The sequence below is a fragment of the Thalassophryne amazonica genome, chromosome 1, assembly GCF_902500255.1.
Source record: "Thalassophryne amazonica chromosome 1, fThaAma1.1, whole genome shotgun sequence".
Classification (NCBI taxonomy): Eukaryota; Metazoa; Chordata; class Actinopteri; order Batrachoidiformes; family Batrachoididae; genus Thalassophryne; species Thalassophryne amazonica.
Window position 1 is genome coordinate 85,063,766 of NC_047103.1, and position 21,475 is coordinate 85,085,240.

At 39.6% G+C, this 21,475-nt stretch overlaps 1 protein-coding gene across 2 annotated transcripts in view; it reads right to left on the reverse strand.

The window, feature by feature from the left end:
- The window catches only part of LOC117512155 (microtubule-associated protein 4), a 418,222-nt gene that overhangs the window by 141,067 nt on the left and 255,680 nt on the right, over positions 1–21,475 (reverse strand). Inside the window, exon 6 of one of the 2 annotated variants that reach the window (XM_034172135.1) lies at positions 11,453–12,955. The exons of the other annotated variant lie outside the window; for it this stretch is intronic. Within the exon in view, the coding sequence (XP_034028026.1) occupies positions 11,453–12,955 (1,503 nt within the window). The remainder of the gene's footprint in view (positions 1–11,452; positions 12,956–21,475) is intronic. 2 annotated transcript variants of the gene reach the window in all.

Genomic DNA, 21,475 nt, shown 5'->3' on the forward strand with positions numbered 1-21,475 from the left:
CGTCTGTTCTCAAGGAAGGACTGAGCAGTAATGTTCAAAGAGTTATAATTATCAGGGTGACTGATTATGTGGTGAGCTGAAGGTGATCATTACAGCCTCCAGTGGGTGGCAAAGACACAAAGGACCCTACTTTCATGAAAGAAAGCACTGCGATCAGTGATCCATCTGAAAGCCCAATTCTCACTGTCGTGGTTACGTATCGCAGGAGGTCACAGTCTATAACTGTGACAAATGGAGCTTTGATTACAACTGCTTATGAATGTGACCTAACATGCTCTTTGATGACACAAGATGCTAGTCTAGCGTGAATTGTGATGACGTCATACACTGGAATTCACCATGTGATCTGTAAAGAAGCAACAGCACCACGCCCAAAGCAAAACTGTAGCACAATTGTGGTGCCCATAGAAAAGATGCTGTTGATGTTATGGCACATACATACGCAAATTTACTGCTCCAAGTAAATGAGTGGGATTACCAAAGTATGGCAAAGGATACAATGAAAAGAAATTAATTTCAAATGTGCTGAAAATTCCGCTGTTGTTAAAACAAGACCACAGGACAATGGCCCCGTTTAGATGCACGTAAAAATCTGGTTGCTATCTGATTATTGACTGTTGTCTGATTATTAAGTGGTCATGCAAACAACAAAATCCAACATCCTTTATCCGATAATGGCCATTATCAGATTATGAGAGAAAGGATGAACACAGCTGAATTACTCCAAAATACTAGCATTTCTTTGGTACAGGTAAACCATTAATCTGATTTATTTTGTTCTTTTTCATATGTATAAAAGCAGGTGCCACTCACATTTCCAGATGTACAGCTGGATGCACAGTTGTCTCGTCAGGCCTCATGATATCCTTCATCAGATCACACAGTTCTGAGAGTCCGTTGTGTGTCCAAAAAATTTTACCAGGATGCATTAGGGGTGCTTCAGTGTCTCTGTGTGTTGCTTTGGCGTAAAGAGCAAATCTTTACGTGATCTATGCGGTTTATGGACAAATATATTAAATTTGAGCAGAATTTCCTAAAAGCATGGCGTCATATTTTGTGCGCAAGGAAATCAACTCCGTGAACCTCCTTGCTGAGACAGAGAAAGTTAGGGAGGAAGGGAGGGAGAGGAAGATGGGAGACAGAGGGGCTTTTTCTCTTTTCTCCATGTCCAAAGAAATCCAATTTATGAACCGAAATCATGTTGCTGTCCTTTCAGCTGCTCCCGTTTTGTTCGGGGTCACCACAGTGGATACAGACAGATCCACATTGGTATTTGGCCCAGGTTTTACGCTGGATGCCCTTCCTGACGCAACTCCAGTTTTACCGGGCGAAACACACACAGCCCCTGTTATTTCAAAGAGGTCTCCCATCCAAGTACTAACCAGATCCTACACTGGTTAGCTTTGGAGATCTGACGGGATCAGGCTGACACAGAGCAGGATTATGGAAGTGCATGTAAATGCAAGTGATCAGATTATTACAGTTATCTGATTTTTATGGTCATGTAAACATGCTCAATAACAGAATATCCTGTTTCATCATGGACACCCTCCGGGACCCTCAAATGTATTCAAAGAAAGGACAAGGATTCAAACCTTGAAATTCTGGGATGCATATCCATCAAGGCGAGGATGGGGCTTAACTCATTTACGTGCATCAGTTTAGTTTAGTGGGAGTGTCCATGTTCATCAATTATTTTAGTTCAAAGAGGTGCCCCATTGCTTCCTGCACCCTGGAGTATTAGTCAACATATGTTGAATATTCATTATAATCATGCCTTTGTGACAGCTGTTTGACGGGGAGAGACACTGCTTCAACAAACTAAAAATCTTGTTTGTATGGTTCAGTGACAGACAAATGTAGCCTGTACCATGTGCATTTATGTATGTTTGTAGTGAAAATGAAAGGTTAATAAATATCATGCCTCGCACTGACGTTGCTTGTTTTATGCTTGCAAACAATTTAACATACCAGTACTGGATACTGATGACTCTGTAAAAGTAATACATAACAGAATTAAAATGTTGTTTCATCAGTTTATTCATTTCCTACATATGCTTATTACAATTAAGAGAAGAGGGGGTGCCAAAGCCTATCCCAGCGGTCATAGGATGAGAGGCGGGGTACACCCTGAACAGTCTATTGCAGGGCCACATACAGACAGACAAACATTTTTACACCTGCATTCAATTTAAAGTTGCCAGTTCAGTGAACCTGCATGTCTTTGGAAGTGGGAGGAAGGGGGCACACCCAGAGGGAACCCACGCAAACATGGGGAGAACATGTAAACTTCACACAGAAAAGACCAGGCAGGAGACGATCCCAGGACCATCTTGCTGTGACACAACAGCGCTAACCACTAATCCACCAAGTTGCCCCTCCCCAGTTTACATGAATATTAATAATGAATATGAACATCTATATATGAATAATTATTTAAAAATATGATACACAGAATTCAATTGTGAGACAACACAGCAAGTATGTCTGTCTTGCAAATGTCACATTTCTTGCTGCTGAATGTGATCGTACGACCACTATCAGTTTTTCTACAGTCAACATGTGAACACAGCATCAGTTTCACTTAATTAACACTAACAAAGGCTTCAGTTGCACTTATATTCTGAAACGTGAAAAGTGGTAGACTTTGCTTTTTTAGCCACTATCTCAGTTTCCAAACAAGCTGAAGCTAACGGGATCAGGCTGGTTCAGCTGTTTTTATTAAAACAGGTCTTTGAGGACTAGGTGATGGTTTCCATGATGGAGGGCCTATGGGCAGTTTCACAATCAGGTAGGGCAAAGACAGCCACCTTGACTAAAATATAAAATGGCATGAAATTTTAATTTTATTTTCTGGCAGAGACTTGTATTAGAGGTGTGAGAAAAAAATAGTTTCAGAGCATGGCAATACCTGTACACAGAACTTTTGAAGTTCAAACAAGCATTATTTTATGAAAATAAACACTGGTTAAAAAATAACTAAATTTAATATTGAGCAGTATCTGTTGTGAAAGTGTAGGAACACGGACCCACAACAGGGGCGCAAATGAATGGACAATGAAGGAAGTCAAATAATAACACTTTACTGTTGTGAAAAAACACAACCAACACGGCGAATGTGAAATTTAACAGTCAGTCAATTACAAGGGTGACGTGTGGGCAGGCTCAAAGATAAGAGACGTCCGTCCAAAGCAGAACCGGAACCACACGATTTCCTCCGCCACCGAACCCCGGGAATACTGGAGCCGCCAAGTCCCGAACACCCAGGTGGCCACTGCCTCCGCTTGTCGGATCTGGTACTGCTGGCGAGGAACAAAAACAGTTAGATGTGGGTGTGTGTGCACCCAGCAACACGTATGGTGGGAATGCCACCTCCACCTCTCGTCGAAAAAAGAAACAGAATATCTGCTGTCCAACACACACAAGCAATAGATATTCCTGTCAGAGAATCAACACAGTCAGCTGAGATCGTTACCTCCTTGGTAGAGCGATATCTCGGCAGAGAAGTGGAGATGACGTCTTGCAGATATACCGCTGCGGATCAGATGATTGGTAACAGCTGTCGTAGGTGACAGCTGTCACCCCGGCTGCTCCTGTGAGATGGCAGCGCCCTCTGGTGCCTGGAGCCCGCACTCCAGGCAGGGTGCCCTCTGGTGGTGGTGGGCCAGCAGTACCTCCTCTTCAGCGGCCCACACAACAAGTATCATTGTGAAACAAAATGAAAATATGATTTATAATGATATAATGAACAAACGATGCACACTGGTTCATACTTTGAGTTATGTACAGATGGTGCACATGTTTAATAATTCAATGTTTTGTTTTTTTTTAACTTTGTTTTTTTCTTACTGGTAGGCAATTTATGGCAGGCTTGATTTGTATTGTTTAAAAGACATGTATCATGCGAATGAAAGAAAAAAATAAACCCTGACCAGCATTATGTTTCTGTTTTAGTAACCAGGCAGCAAATATTTGTGTTGGAGTGGTCATTTAATGACATGTTAAATTGTACGTTATATTTCCTCATATTATATAATGAGTGCGGTGGATTTTCTTATACGTCAATTTATTATTATAGTATGAAATCACTTTAACTTTCAATGAATTTCAACAAATCATGCTGTTCATCATGTTGATGATGTGTTGGAGTGGACAACTATTTTTGACAGCATGAAAATGGGCTCCATGTGCGTTGGTACAATCTTAATTTCAGTTTTCCCTTTCAGTGCTGCTTCTATTCACTCTATGTGACTGTTAATGCCAAACTTATGCATGTTCTTCAGTAGTACACGTAGTGATAAGCATTATTTGTGCAACTAGCAGTCTGTACTTTGCTCGCAAATATTCATATTATGACGCATTTTTCTACACATAAATGAGAAATAGAAATCAATCCTGGAAAATTGTCAAACGAAAATGTCCACTCTCCCACATCCATTAAGGTTTGTTATATGTCTGTGTAAAAATATATTTTATGCACAGATTTTGCTCATGAGTTTCTGATCAGAGTGTATATATTCATTAGGAAGAAATGACAACAATATTTTATGGTAGATAAGCATTACATCTTCTCCAAAAATAAAATAAATTACAGGATCATTTTATATCAATACAGATTACCAAAATTTCTTGTCTCATTTTTTAATACATGCTTATTGGATCATTTGCAGCTGTAATCACATAAACATTAAATGTAGGATGAGCGCCATACACTGAATGGTACCATATCCATGATGTGATGTGTGTGTTGGAGAGGACACTGATGTCAAATCTTTTATTTCAAAGTGGTATAATTATCATGGTCACTGTTCATGGTCTACTGAGGGTTATATATATATAAAATATATATTTTCAGTTTTAATTGACTTATGTATGTATTATCATATCAATGGCAATCATGGGCGCTTTTTCATGGGGTGATAGAACATGGTACCCCCCCCCCCCACCTTCTGACATATATGTATGTACTTGAAACATGCTATGCCAGTCTTATGTGCAAACCATGTCAGTCTTATGTGCAAAACCATGTCAGAATAGTATCTTTGTTTCTGCAAGTTTGTATTTTTAGCAGCATTGACTTGTTTCTTGTTTGTCACATTCAGAATTTTCTGGGACTGCATTTGCCCAGATTTGAAACCAAAAATAGTTGCCTCTAGGGACTAGTGTCTACACATAACTATCAATGGACCATATGCTAATTTACTAAATTCTGAAAGTAAGAAAAGGAAATCAGAAAAGGTATCTGGGACCTCAGAAAGCCCATCTCCAATTATTGCTTGATCTCCAAAATCAGTCTATGCAAACTAAATTATGTCCAGTATGAGTGTTGTCATTAGTGCCACTTTGAAAATTAAATTCATGATAAGTAATTTATCTTAAACTTATGATCTGTTGTTTTTTCAAACTTATGCAAAAACAAATCTTGAGAAAAAAATAGAGTATGCGATAGTTAATAATTATTTCATATTCTGTTCTTTCATATTTATGAATACATTTTACCACATTGCAGTTGTTTTTTAATGAGAACTCAACCTATCATTCTTTTTGAGTTCTACACATGTGGTGATACCTTATTTACACCAGGATGTTAATAAAATCAATGCTGGCTATTCCCAGAATAAAGTACTTATATCCACAGTTTCAAATTGCATAAGTCAAATGGAGTCCACTTTATGGTCTTCTCAAAACATTAAAATTACTGTTCTGGATGCTCAGAATGCATCTGAGCTTGTCTAGAAACCGTTGGCTTCTGGGGACCTAAAGTGGCCCCCCAGACCCCCCCGGCCTATGGGCTTCGGCCCCGCGGGCCTTGCACTTTGTCTCCCCCAATTTCTAGTTCTAAACTGTGCCCTTGATGGCAATTTATGCAAATGCAGACTAATGTTTCACTGTCACGTGTTGGAGTAGGCATGTTTTGATGGAACTTCCCAAAAATATTTTTAATGTTTCACAAATACCTTAAAAGTATTCGAACTGTAGGTTTGAGTGGTTGTTGGCTGTTAATTTAGAATTACTAGATATGAGGTTCATTGAAGGTTTCAATCATACTGTTCAGAAGATGCATGCCACAAAAACTCAGTTTGATGGAAAAACTACTGTATGTTTGAATTGACATAACTTTCTCAAAAATCAAGTGATTTGCATTTTGTTTTCACGACTGTCAATAAATTTGTCAAACATTCAAATTAACATGTTCTTTTGGACTCTGTTGTCTCACAAATGCAATATCTTTGCTCAAATACTACATATCCTTGAAATGCAACTGAAAAATAGCATATTTTTGGCATTTTTATACAGGATATTTTTTTTATATTAAATTAAAAATTTTTGGTGCTACTATGATTTGCCTATGTTTTTTAAATTAAAAGTTTCATTCATAAAATACACAAATGTAAGTATTAGTATAAAATGATAAAAGACGGGATTATCATTGTTTCTTTACTTGAATATTTATTCATTATATCATTATCAATCATATAAGGTGGATTTTGTGGACATTTAAATTTAATATTGAAAAGCCCATTTGGTGTACATTTTGCATTATATCTCAATCAAAAGTGCCTCAATCACTCTCATTTGTGACAATGAGTTGCAAACTGTCACTCTCAATGAATAGACTAAGTTGAGTCTACATCTGTTCCATATTGCAGATTTAACAGTTATTTGATTTTAACACTGAAAAGCTGTTTTTATCTATATTTTGTATTATATTTTATCATACAAAAAGTCACTTCTAACAGGACTTTGACCTTCGCCTAGAAATACTCTAGTCATGGCGACAGATGAGTAAGTCCGACTAAATGTTGGCTTTATCTTATTTTATTTTTGAAATCCAATATTGTCAAAACATTATCTGTCTCTTCCTCCACCCACATATACTGTGTCATGCATTTTTAGAATGTAATGAGATCTATGCTGTATTTTCTGGAGTATAAGTTGCACCTGTCCAAAAATATGCCTTTAAGGGAAAGAAAGAAAGAAAGAAAAAAATACAACCCCAATTCCAATGAAGTTGGGACGTTGTGTGAAATGTAAATAAAAACAGAGTACAATGCTTTGCAAATCCTCTTCAATGTATATTCAATTGAATACACCACAAAGATATTTAATGTTCAAACTCAGAGTTTTTTGTTTTTCTGCAAATATTGAAATGCTCATTTTGAAATGGATACCTGCAACACATTTGAAAAAAGTTGGGACAAAAGACGGGGAAAGTTGATGAATGCTCAAAGAACACCTGTTTGGAAGATTCCACAGGTGATCAAGTTAATTGGAAACAGATGAGTGTCATGACTGGGTACAAAAGGGGCATCCCCCAAAGGCTCAGCCATTCACAAGCAAAGATGGGGCAAAGATCACCACTTTGTGAACAACTGTGTGAAAAAATAGTCCAACAATTTTCCTCAACGTTCAATTGCAAGGAATTTAGGGAATCCATCATCTACAGTCCATATTATAATCAGAAGATTCAGAGCATCTGGAGAACTTTCTACAAGTAAGCGGCAAGGCTGACAACCAACACTGAATGCCTGTGACCTTCGATCCCTCAGGTGGAACTGCATGAAAAACAGACATTATTGTGCAAAGGATCTTACTGCGTGGGCTAAAGAACATTTCAGAAAACCATTGTCATTTAACACAGTTTGTCTCTACATCTACAAGTGCAAGTTAAAACTCTACCATGCAAAGCGAAAGCCATACATCAACAACATCCAGAAATGCTGCTGCCTTCTCTGGGCCTGAGCCCATTTGAAATGAACAGACGCAAAGTGGAAAAGCGTGCTGTGGTTTGATGAGTCCACATTTCAAATTGTTTTTTTGGAAATCATGGACGTCATGTCCTCCGGACACAAGAGGAAGAAGACCATCCAGATTGTTACCAGTGCAAAGTTCAAAAGTCAGCATCTGTGATGGTATGGGGGTGTGATGCCCATGGCATGGGCAACTGATGTATGCGATGTATTGCGAGATTTTGGCAAACAACCTCCTTCCCTCACTAAGAGCATTGAAGATGGGTCATGGCTGGGTCTTCCAGCATGACAATGACCCCAAACACACAGCCAGGGCAACTAAGGAGGGGTCCGTAAGAAGCATTTCAAGGTCCTGGAGTGGTCTGGCCAGTCTCCAGACCTGAACTCAATAGAAAATCTTTGGAGGGAGCTGAAACTCCAAACCTGAAAGATTTGGAAAAGATCTGTGTGGAGGAGTGGACCAAAATCCCTGCTGCAGTGTGTGCAAACCTGGTGAAAAACTACAGGAAACATTTGACCTCTGTAATTGCAAACAAAGGCTACTGTATCAAATATTAACATTGATTTTCACAGGTGTTGAAATACTTATTTGCAGCAGTAACATACAAATAAATTATTAAAAAATCATACATTGTGTTTTCCGGATTTTTTTTTACATTATGTCTCTCACAGTGGTCATGCACCTAAGATGAAAATTTCAGACCTCTCCATGATTTCTAAGTGGGAGAACTTGCAAAATCGCAGCGTGTTCAAATACTTATTTTCCTCACTGTATGTGAGGTGAGCATGCAATGCAATTAAAATATTGAAAATTCTTTTGTAGTACATTTGTAAAAGATAAACTCAACAGGAATTTTCCTCTTCTCATTCACTTTTCTCTTAAAAGAGTGGTCCTTGCTGTTCAACAAAGTTGAAGTAAGTTTCTTCCCAATAGAATTAAAAAAGTGTGGTCTTCCAGTTAAAAGAAAAAAAAAAAAGTTTTTCTTCTTCTGTTTCTTCTTTAGACTGCTACATATACTGTTTCTTCTTTATGCTACTTCTTTAGAAGTAGAAGAAGCAGTAGAAGATTTGTGTTTGGAAGAACTCCAGTTTGGAATCAGCTGAAAGTCTACATTTGATTTGAGTCCATATACACAGTATGGAGTCTGCTTTGGGGGAATATTCTGGTTCATCAGTTAACAACTGATCACAGATTGTTACACATGGATCGGATGATTTGAGCCCATTAACGCAATTGTGACTCTGATTTTTGGGAATACTGTAAATACTGTTTGGGCAGGGAGCTTTTTACACCTAGAACATTTCCCAAACTGAATGACAGTGGTCTAACTAAAAGGTGAGTCCAGTGCAAACACAGCTCAATGTGTCATTTAACTGTTATTGTTTACATTCTGATATTCTGATGTTGGTGCAGCAAAATGTCTCTGGTTGCACAGTGCAGGAAAAGACTCCCATTTAGTCAGTTGTCTGTGTCATTCGGTAAGACGTTTTGCTGTTTGGTGAAGACATTCATTCATATTTGCTTTTAAAAAAGAGCATGACTACTAATTGTCTTTTATTTGTTCATGAAAAATGCTTAAGTTGGCAATGAATGAATGCAATGACATGAATAAATAAATGAATAAATATATTTCTGAAGACCGACAATATGAGGAAAAGCTCAAAGCAGTGACACCATCAGGCTCATAAACAAACACTTTACATGTGATCGACGTGGTTTTAAATGCATGCTGAAAGTAACTGAGACCCTTTACAAAGTCCCCCATCTCCTGTTTATTTAAAACAAAAAAGGGCATTTGTTGTGTTTCTCATTTCCATTGGAATGAAAACATACAGAATCATGGTTTTTAAGTATATAAGATGTACCAACTTGTAAGTCTCATTATCAATCGAACAAGTAAAAAAAAAAAAAATCCGTGCTTACATGTGTTTCCATTAAGTGTATTTTCAATTCACTACTTCAAACTGCACAAATTGTAAGGTAAAGGAAACTCACCTAATGACATTGCATTTACCTTCAAAGCACTCCAATGAAGACAACAGGTCAAGGTCTGATAAACTCAAATCATCAACAACATACACAAGTAGCAGATGCATCACTCCGGTGACACCACTCTGACAGTCATCAGAATCCCACACAACAGAAACCAAACTTCTGATCTCTCAGATTTTATTTTTGTTGTGGCCAACAAGCCCGTCCTTGTCAATTACATGTGTAGAAATTTACTTCTTTCAAAACATTCACAATTGAGAGATGAGTACAGAAGAGGTTGACAGGAAGCAAATTAATCAGTACAAGTCCTGGATTAGCCTTTTAGTTCATAAAATGAAAGAAAAAAAAAAAAGACAGATAACACACCAATTATACATTCCAGGTTGTCATTTTGGCTCTCCAGGACTTAGAAACAAACAACCAAACCAACAAAAAAAGCAGAAACCCTCAAATTTGAAATGGTTACAATTTACATGGAAACAATGCATTAAATTAGCTGTAACCAGAATAGTTAGCCAGAGATAAACAAAGTACATTTCAAGAAAATATCATTAGCCTTGCTTATGCTGGGCTTCACCCCACAATAAAATAATGCTGCAAATGAATACATTGCCTCAAGCAATAATCACTTAATCGACTAACCAACCATCAGAACCAACACAATGCCCTACTTTTCTTAAATGGGAGGGGTCACTTCACACTGTAAATGAAACAAGTGTGTTCCACAAAACCTTTTCAAGCTCATGTAACGTAAGAGTTGCACTTGGATATTTTACACATGAAAATGGGTTTTGATTTTAACTGTCTTTTCACCAAAGCTCTGAAATGTTACAGTAATTCCACAATAACTTAATTGGGAATCCACAATAACAATGTCCAAAGCATGTCAACAAACGTGTAAGAATAACAGAGGAATAAAAATATGACTCACCTATAGCAGAAAAGCAGTGAAGACAGTGAACGTTGCAGAACATGGAAAGTAAAATCAACAGAAACAACAATTACCATTTGACATTTTTTGAATGTTATACTCTTAGAAGAAAGAACACAATATGAACTGTTGAAGCATTACAACAGCAATGAGTAAATGTGACAGCAAGAATGTATATTTATTCCAACATTCTTTTCTAGGAGGCATAAATATATAGGAAGCTAGTAAGAGAACAACAATGTTAATTGGACAAAGAAGAGACACCAGAGACATATTTCATCCTAGATGCAAAGAGAAACAATCATGTTAACTGTGTTAAAACATATACCTGGACACTAGAAAAAGGACAATTTTGGGTTTGTTTGCCAGCTGTACTGCTACAGGAAAAGACAATAAGAAGTTAGTAATAGAAGTATGCCCCTCAACAGCAACAATTATTCTCCCAGCAGTGCATCATGCAAAATAAAGATTAAAGTCAAGCCAACTCATAGTCACAGTTTGTCCACCCATGAGCCCATGCATTAGTTATTCACAAACAGTCCAGATGGGAGAACACAACAAGCCTCAGCATAGCCTTTATATAAAAGGTGCCCATGCAAGGACAGAAACCAATTCCTCTAATCATTCATTTAACCCAAAATAAGTAAAACACAATCAAGGAAATTTGGAATATGCGTAACGTGAATGAAAACATCATGCACGAGAAAAGCAATACCAATCTTTATTTTTAAATTAGCCTATCTTTAACAATTCTGTCCAGGGCTAGCCACAACCAACCTTCGATGATGGGGGCAACTGTGAGGACCGTAGCTGGCTCATCCATGGGATCAGCAAAGCTGGGAAAGAAGGGTTTAGCAGCAGGGTTAAGCCCAGAGCCTGCATATCCCAAGGGGGTGATGGATGGAGGGAAGGAGGGGCTGACAATGGCAGATGACTGTGAATTGATCTTCTTAACTCCTGGTGAGGTGGGACTCTTAACAGAGCAAGATGATGAAGAACGGGACTTCTTGGACTGCCTTGAGGCTGATTTAGTATCTTTTTGCTCTTTGAGTTGGAATTCCTGAGGTGTGGTTTTGGGGGAACGTAGAGGTGCTGGGCTTGGCGTGTCAAAGGTCAAGCCTAAAGACAATGCATAACCTGGACTGCTGACGTCACTAACATCATATGGCTGACTGCTGCTATTTAGCTGAGAATCTTTCAGGAGCCATGAAGCATCTGAAGGTGAGAGAGGAGGGGCAGAGGCTAACACCTCATCACGAATGGCTTCTTGGGATAAGTCAGGGCTTGGTGGGTAAGCTGGGCTGAAAGCTGAGGTGTCTCCCTCATTAAATCCTTGAACAAAAGAATCTTGCAGGGAACCTGTTTTGTCAAACATCCCGCTATCGACCATGTCACCACCTGCCACTTCATTATTGGGTGAGAAAAGTGGTGAAAAAGCTTGAGTGTTGTGGTCAACTTTGGGATTTTCATTATCCATCAAGAGGCCATGATAATCTGCAGCAAATGCATCATCAAGGTTAGGAGCCATGGGGGTAGAGCCAACAACAGCATTGTCAGCAACAGAAGGCATGATGAATGGAGTTGCTGTGGGTTTCAGCTCACTATTCATGACCAGTGGGCTAGAGGAAGCAGCTATGGTGGAGAATAGGCCCTGGGACAGTGGGGAAGGCACAGGGCTTTCATCTGGGTAAAACTCTTTTCTCCAGGGGTTGGTCTCAGGATTTGGAACAGAGGTCTGTGGGTTTACCTGTGCTGAACTCCCAAGTTCCATAACCACTTCTTCTGTGATTTCAGAGGTTATGGCAGATGAAAGACCAGTTGGCTCTGCCATCACACCCCATTCCTCCGGCAGCTTCTTCCTGCTCTTACCCCTCTTTCCCCGGCCTCCACTCTTCCCAAGGTGTTCCTCCCAGCCCCCCTCTCCTCTGTCCCGCCGTGGACCAATCCTGTGGCAATACCCCGGTGCTGGGGGAGTGTTTTCTGCTTGGACTAGTGTCTCAGGTTGACCCCCGATCTCTGAATATTCATAAGATCCCTCATCCTTCTGTCGTCTTTTCTTCTTTTTCTTCTGTTTCCTGTCTGCTCCATCTCCCTCCCCCTCCCTCTCATCACCTCCGGCATATGCAGTGGTTTCTTGGCTAGGCCAAGTGTCAGGTGGGTCACCCAGGCTGGTTGCAAGCTGACCGGCATGGCGACTAATCACCGTGGAGACACTGGGTGTGAAACAGAGGTCTGATGGTAGGCAGCCAGCCTGTTCTGGCCAGGAGTCACCTAAGGCACCTTGTTGTGGGTGGAAAGAGCAGATTTTAAATTTGGAAATAGGTGTCTGTACATTTGAATTTGTTGTTATGCACAATCACAAATTGTATATGTAAGAAACAGCAAAAAAACTAAATTTCTTATTAATTAAATAAAAATAAAAAGAATATGCCACAGAAAAATGTAAAATGATTATAATGATGAATATACACAACTATTTAATGTGAATTAAAAATAAAATTAAAAAGTTGTCAACCCAATCCTCATATCCTGTTTTATTTATTTTTAAATTTTTTAATAGGATATGAGGACAAACTAAGCCAAGCACAGTGGAGATTATTCAAGTGCTATTAAACTCAAAGGTCAGAAGGGACTCATGTTGTTCCAGAAACTAGGGCCTAAAGGCAGCAGGCCCCAGAGACTAGCTTTGTCTTTCGTCTTTTCATTTCTCTTTCTGGCTGCAAGAGGCACCATTATCACTTACGTTACTATTTAGAGATCAAAACAGAAGGGTCCAACTTTTCATCGGGTTTATTCACTACTTCTGCTACTACACCAACATGCTGCTCGTGGACTTTCACACTCAGTTTTGGTTTTCAATAACATGTGTCATGTCAGTTCAAATGTGCACTTTTTATAAGGTCAGTCCACCACTGAGAAAATATGCATCCACCATACCACAGAACCGCCTTGGGTCCTAGGCAAATGCCATGCAGGACACAAGGCAGTCCAACCTGGTTCATCTCAACCTACCAAAAGCAGTCACCTGTTTGTTACAGCTATGTAAAACATGCACATTCCCTTGGCCTTTTCCAGATATTGGGATTCCTCAACACTAAGTGAGCTGAAAACTGAAGCTTGCCCAGAGAAATGTGCCTAATGCGCCACATCCTGGACACTAGCATGGACTCCCAAAATTTCCTGTAGATTTGTATTGTCAAGTGTGTCGGCAGCATGGCCCAAGCAGAGGGTCACCCTTTTGAGTCTGGTCTGCTTGAGGTTTCTTCCTTACATCAGCGTGAGATTTTCCTTACCACTGTCGCCTGTGTGCTTGCTCTACGGGTTGGTAAGGTGTTTGTTGTTGTTCTCATCCCTGATTCTGTTTTTTTCTCTCTGTTTGAGGTGCGGTTCCATCCAGAGATGGGTGTAGTATCTGTTTCTGTAAACCTCCTGTCCTGTGCACCGGTAACATTTCCTGTAAATTTGTTGTGTGAATTGTGTCGGCAGCATGCCCCAAACAGAGGGTCACCCCTTTGGGTCTGGTCTGTCAGTAGAATGGGAGGCAGAGCCTTCAGCTTTCAGGCTCCTCTCCTGTGGAACCAGCTCCCAATTCAGATCAGGGAGACAGATACCCTCTCTACTTTTAAGATTAGGCTTAAAACTTTCCTTTTCGCTAAGGCTTATAGTTAGGGCTGGATCAGGTGACCCTGGACCATCCCTTGGTTATGCTGCTTTAGACGTAGACTGTGGGGGGGTTCCCATGATGCACTGTTTCTTTCTTTTTTCTTCGTATGCATCACTCTGCATTTAATCATTAGTGATCGATCTCTGCCCCCCTTCACAGCATGTCTTTTTCCTGGTTCTTTCCCTCAGCCCCAACCAGTCTCAGCAGAAGACTGCCCCTCCCTGAGCCTGGTTCTGCTGGAGGTTTCTTCCTGTTAAAAGGGAGTTTTTCCTTCCCACTGTAGCCAAGTGCTTGCTCATAGGGGGTCGTTTTGACCGTTGGGGTTTTTCATAATTATTGTATGGCCTTGCCTTACAATATAGAGCGCCTTGGGGCAACTGTTTGTTGTGATTTGGCGCTATATAAGAAAAAAAGTTGTTGAAGTTGTTGTCTGCTTGAGGTTTCTTCCTCAAATCATCAGAGGGCGTTTTTCCTTACCACTGTCGCCTGTGTGCTTGCTCTCGGGGTTGGTAAGGTTAGATCTTACCTATGTGAAGTGCCCTGAGGCAGCTTTGTTGTGATTTGGCGCTATATAAATGAAATAAATTGAACTGAATTGTTGCATGGCCAGCTGACATTCACTCACAATGCAAGTGGTACATCTCATCTAAGACTCCTTAAGCAACCCTTTTTTTGACAAAAGATACCCAGTGATCCTCAGAAAAGACCCTGTACCAACGATGTCCAGTCATCAAGTTAAATCACTATTTAGCATGCAAGTCTCAAAACCATACAGTAAGGCAAGAAGCACCAGCACCCTAACAGTCTGGAACTTTGTTTTCCTGCAAAGGTATTGGAATAATTAAACGTCTCAGTCACAAATGTCTTGAGTCCACAAACTGTTTCCAGGACCTTCTCTATTTCAAGAGGACCCAGAGACATTAACTGAACTGATAAGTGACAACAGAATCGGTCTACAACTCAACATTTTCACCAAATACAGATACATTTCTGATGGCCGAGAAGAAGACAAGCTGTATCTGCTATTTCTGAGTTAACAAGGCAATGGTCATTTATTTTACAGTGTTGTCACCTGCTTGAACACCTAACAGCACCAAATGACCACAATGACATTTCAATGACAATTTCTTATTTCACTGTGTGAAATAATAAATTGGTGCACTGCTGTGTGGCATGGCACCATGGGTGCTCAGCTGCTGCGATGCTTTGTGCATTATTCCACTGAGCACATGGACTATTTGTTCGGCTGGCACAATCCACAATGTGGTAACGAAAATTTGATGCTCTGTGGGATCCAATGCACAATGAGGTGGAATGAATCCCTGAGGGGGTGAGGAAGGCAGAGCAGGAGAGAGACTGGTCCAGAAAGTCAATAAAATCCTGGACCTTCTTGATCTAGGACAACTGCAAACAGTAAAAGCCCTGGTCACAGCGAATCATGAATGATGAATAATGAGACACGTAGCATGTTTATTTTGGTACGAGTGGAGATATTCAAGAAACATGGGAGAATAGTGGTTCTTCGAGGCTCTTAGAGACAGATTATTTGGCTAACAAGGCTCATCTCTGAGTGTGGTGCTAATTTAGCAAAGTTCAAAACTGAGGAAAAATAGTGTGGTATGATTTGTGTAGAAGGTACTACGAGGACAAATGAGGATGTTAGTGGTGAGTACGAGGCTGTTAGAAGCTCATTATCTCATTATCGAGTACCTGGTGGCTACGAGGACAGGACAGGCTACCTGCAGCAGAGCAGGTTCCATTCTGAGAAAGCCCTTGTAGCCTTTTTTAACATCTGTTTCCTGCAATTCCTTCAGAAGAACATCATATATGTGTCTCATTATTTGAATAATCATTGAAATTTCTGACAAATCCCAATGTGGCTCATTATTTATGGCTTTATTATTTGGTGTGACCAGGGCTTTAGACTACTCACTCGGCTTCTGAAGTACGATCACGGTACCATTCAATAATATCATAAAGCTCATAGCTTCAGCCACAAAGTCAAGGTCAGTAAACTTTTTCTCACAGACAAAGGAACCTAACAAGCAGGAACCCACAACCCTACCAAACACCAAGTCGATGCAAGCACTGAACAGAGTATTTCAATTTATCTAATTTTATACAGCACCAAATCACAACAAAGCTGCCTCAAGATGCTTCACACAAATAAATTCTAACCTTATCATCCCCTAGAGCAAGTACACAGGCAACAGTGGTAAGGAAAAACTCCCTAGAGAGTAGAAGTCAGAACACATCCAAGGTTCTCGCCAATGCAGTTGAGCATAGGGGACCCCTACACTCTGATTTGGATCCCCTATGCTGTAATTCAACCAGCATAAGGGGGCTTTTCTGTTTTTTCTTTTTTCCCCCTATTTAAAGGACATGTCGCACATTATTTAACGTCCCAGTTAGCAACACAAACCATTCATGAATGTAAGTCTATCCACGCACATGTGGTAATAATTAGTGGTTGCTGATATATTTTATTGCTAATTATTCCTCTTGGCATTTCAGCAGATGCAATTCCGGCGGAGGTTGAACAAGTCTCGCAATCAGTGTTTGTGAAGTGTCAAGTGTTCCTGAAAAAAGCGAAAAATTAAAAATGAAACAGTCTGTGTGTCATAACCACAAGATTAATGAGCAAAAAGCAGAAGAGCGAGTGATGACATCACCCTGCTGGGAGGAGCTTTTTTCAGCGACTGTTTGGATGGTGAAAAATGTTGATCAATGCTATTCTGAGCACAAAATAATGCCTTCAAATGGCTTGTTTTGTCCACAGTCCAAAGATATTCAGTTTACCGCAAATAAGAGTAAAGCAACTAGTAAAATAACATTAAAAAAAAATTCACACTGAAGAAGCTAAAATCAAGACTTTTCTGAAATGACCAAACACCATTATTTCCATAGCTGTGATCCCGTGACATTTAGAATATAAGTTTGTGAATTCACGAGTGTTAATCTGTGCCTTCTTCCACAATAATGTAAAGTTTGTATGGTCTCAAGCTTCTGATAGTTTTGCATAAAACACTGTACAGTTGCTCATCGCACCATACATATTTTGGATATGGCTCTTAAGAAGGAACTTCTGTTGTGTTCCAGTGGTTCTTATATTACTTAGTAGTGCGGGTGGGTAGTAACGTGTAATGTCTTTTTAGTGATTTATTTATTTTTAAGCAGAACAAGCACTTTCCTCTTACTCAAGTAATTTTCTAGTCAGTAATCTACTTTTTCCAGAAGTAAATTTGACATAATGCCTTAGTTAAAACTATTCTGCTTTAACTGAGGGGAGAGAGCGGGCATCTGCAGGTGGCGAGCTGCAAAACTGCATGGAATAAAAGAAGCATCCCCTATATTTGTACTAGGACATGAAAATGATAATAGAAAATGAAGAATAAAGGGCAGCTAGCAATAAACCCCAGCTACATCAGGTCTTAGTCCCCCCACCCCCTCAAATTATGTGAGGAGTGCTTGCTATGCCTCTAAAGAAACACTCTTATCTCCACTTTTAAAAACTCATCTTTCAAACCCCAAAAGCACATTGAAATAGGTGGCACATTCTGTCAGGGAAAATGTACTGTCAGGGAAAATGTAGACTTTTCTACAATGATTTAATTTGGCATACAATGTTGTTGTGACATTAGTGGTAGGGCTGTTAAACTGAGGTGTTTTAAGCAGTTACTGTCATGCTATTCCACAGAGTGCCATTTCTTCCAGTTTCATCCCGAAAAGCAAACTGCAGCACGTTTTGCAGCATGACAGTACAGTAACTTCTTGATCCATCTTTTGTCACTTTTTGAACAAACATGGCATATGCAGTACTTACGGCCATAAATAGGCACTTTTCTCAATTTTTGAGCTGTTCAAAAATGTCATCCTGATTAGCCAAACTGGTGTCATTACACGGTCATTTCAGAGTGTTCATAGTCTTACACAGTTTCAATCATGTTCAAATATCTTGAAATGGGGTAGTCCTAAGTGAGTACAGCTTGAAACGTGTTTGACTGTGCTCCATCAGGGTAACAGTTTGAAGCAGAAGCAGCGTTTGTTGTGGTTCTGACTGAGGTTACAGCTGGGCACAGCTTTATTTTCATTTTGGAGCACATTGCAGGTATGCATTTTATAAGCTAACCTGACAGGACGCAAGACGGAGTAAGCCATTTCATCCCATTTTGGCCCTTTTTCTGGATCATGGGAGATTGTAATAGAATGCCGCCCTGTGGAATAGGGGGATAAAACTAACTACATACTTTGGATTAAAAGATAAACTTTACCCACAGTGATGGGTAAAGTTAGCTAAAATCAACATCCAAGCTGAATTTCACATAAAAGCAGACATATATTCTGTTTTATAGAGGGGTTAAAAAAACACACAAAAAAAAGTCCAAATGTATTAATTTTGGACATATTCAGGGCCCAGCGAACAATGACCGAACATAAACCTTGTTAAAGAAAGTTAGGAGCAAAATAAAGATCTATATGTTAGGCAGTTTAATGATACCCTAAGGAATCAGGAATAGAACATGTAACTCAGAACTATGCTCAAAATATCAAGTTCATAGAGTTCTGGGAGACTGCAATCACTGTATGTGAACATGTATCTATATCTTGTAGGGGTGTCACGGTACACAAAAGTCATGGTTTGGCACATATTTGTTTTTAGATGTCACGGTTCGGTACAAGTTCGGTACAGGAGGTTTAATCTGAGCAGCACTGAGCTGCCATCAGACACGTTGGCACTGTCAGATAGTGTAAATGTAAACTTTTTCATTAAACGTTTAAGAATTGATTACATCTCTTGTCATTTGAGTCTGGATGAAATTACTGTGCAGCCCATTAAGTGTTTTGTTTTTTGTCTGCTCGTTGATGTTGTGTGACGTGTGGAGCCAGACTCCCTTCAATATTTTGTCCATTTTAATTTTTTATTTTTGCGCAAATGACTGCAACTAGTAAACCTCACTCAGATTTGAAATTATTGTTCACGGTGTCGCCATTTCATCTGTGAAATTTTACACTAATTCATATAAAATGTCAACTTATAAGTTGGCGGCGTTTTTTTTTTTTGTCTAAACTTGAATGTACACTGATCTCATCCGGGGACTGCGATTAAACACAAACGTGTATCAGTACACTTTCACTTTCAGGTTCATGTTTCAGAATAAAAAGGTAAATTAACCAATTCCATTTATATGGTCCAAAACCTTCTGACTGGAATAATCCATTCACTCGCTTTAATTGCCTGGTAAGCTGTTTCCTGTTTTCACCTCAGAAACTGTCAAGGTGGACGGCTGCCTGGCAACCATGGCAGCTGGACCCGCAATGCAGACTCCCAGATCAGGCACTGATGTAAAAGAAGTCATTGTCTTTATTACAGGCTTTGGTTCAGTTCACGGGTTATCATTCATCGGAGCAGAGGTACAAATAGGGCTAGGCATACATGCAGTCATGGTCAGGGAGGGTTCAGTGGCACAAGCAAACACTGATATCAGGGATGAAGCAAAAGGCGCAGTCAAAAACACAAAGCAGGATCAAAAAGCATGGGAAGGTAAATCAGGACTGTAAAGAAAGCTGGTAAGTGCAAGGAGACAAACTGGCGCTGGTGAGGTGACTGAGAGGAGATTAAATAAGCAGGTGTTAACAAGGTGCATGTGAGGGGAAGAATCTAGAAAGGGGGTTTGGTTAGTGAACAAAGATTAGACACTGTGCAAGATAGGAAGGAAGAGAGCGCACAAAGAGAAGTGATGTAAGCTACTGAGATGCGTAAGCAGGTGCCAAGAGTGAAAGAAAACAGAGTGAACAGAATCACACAGTGAGACAAGGACAATAGCAGGTGCAGGACTGTGGAGTGGGAACATACTCGGAGGGGCGTGAGGATAGAATAACATATAACAACGAACTAAATCAAATCAAATCAATTTTATTTATATAGCGCCAAATCACAACAAACAGTTGCCCCAAGGCGCTTTATATTGTAAGGCAAAAGCCATACAATAATTACAGAAAAACCCCAACGGTCAAAACTCCAGGGCGGAGCCAAAGCATTTTTGCTGTTTTAAAACATGTAAATTGCACTAAAATGATATTAAAAACTACTATAAATGCCAGGTGTTCATATCTATAATTCAAACTGTAAACCCTTACTAAGACCATCTACTGTACATGTGTATTTTTGTGACCAAAATATTTTTTCATAACTAGACTTACTTGATTTTCAGCATTACTTTCAGCATGGCACACTTGTCAACAAACAAACATGTACATGTATAAGCCAATGTTCTATGTCCATTGAACTGTCAGACCATATAAGGTTTATATTTAGTCGATGTGATCTCCACCTATAACACTGTATCACAAGATCATTGCTTCACTTTATCATACTGGACTAATTATATATGAGGACTGTTTCACTGTATCGCATCGTTTCATAAAAGGGATTTTTTATTTTGAGGAGTCTGAGTCTCCTTAAAATAAACCCGCTCGCTCTCCTCTATCAGACTCCTTAAAATAAAATAAAATAAACCCTCTCTCTCTCTCTCTGTGTGTGTGTGTCTAATCAGAGCTGCGACTCTTTAAAATAAACGCGCACTCGCTGCATGTCGGTGCGCTCATCAAATATCCTGATCGACCAGTCTGATCAAAGCTGAAAAGAGCTGTGACTCTAAAATACAACCCCTGGCAAAAATTATGGAATCACCGGCCTCAGAGGATGTTCATTCAGTTGTTTAATTTTACTGACTGCCACAATCTTTTTTTCTTGATTTCTTATAGTGTTTCTTAAAGCCAGAAAGTTGCCATTTGAAATGACTTTAGTTTTGTGTCATGTCTGTGATCTGCTTTTTTTCTACAAAATTAAACAACTGAATGAACATCCTCCGAGGCCGGTGATTCCATAATTTTTGCCAGGGGTTGTAAACGCGCATTCGCTGCATAAAGAAAAAAAAAAAACAAAAACAAAATAATAGTAATAATAATAATAATAATGGTAAATTACTCTGTTTTTGAGCCGCAACACACCATGCAGTAGAGAACAGAGTGCACTTCCACAGAGGCAGAATATAGCACTGAAACTTGTGCAGAATGGCACACGCGACTGTGTGCACACATTAAAACGCGAACACATGCAGCTGCAAGTATGAATG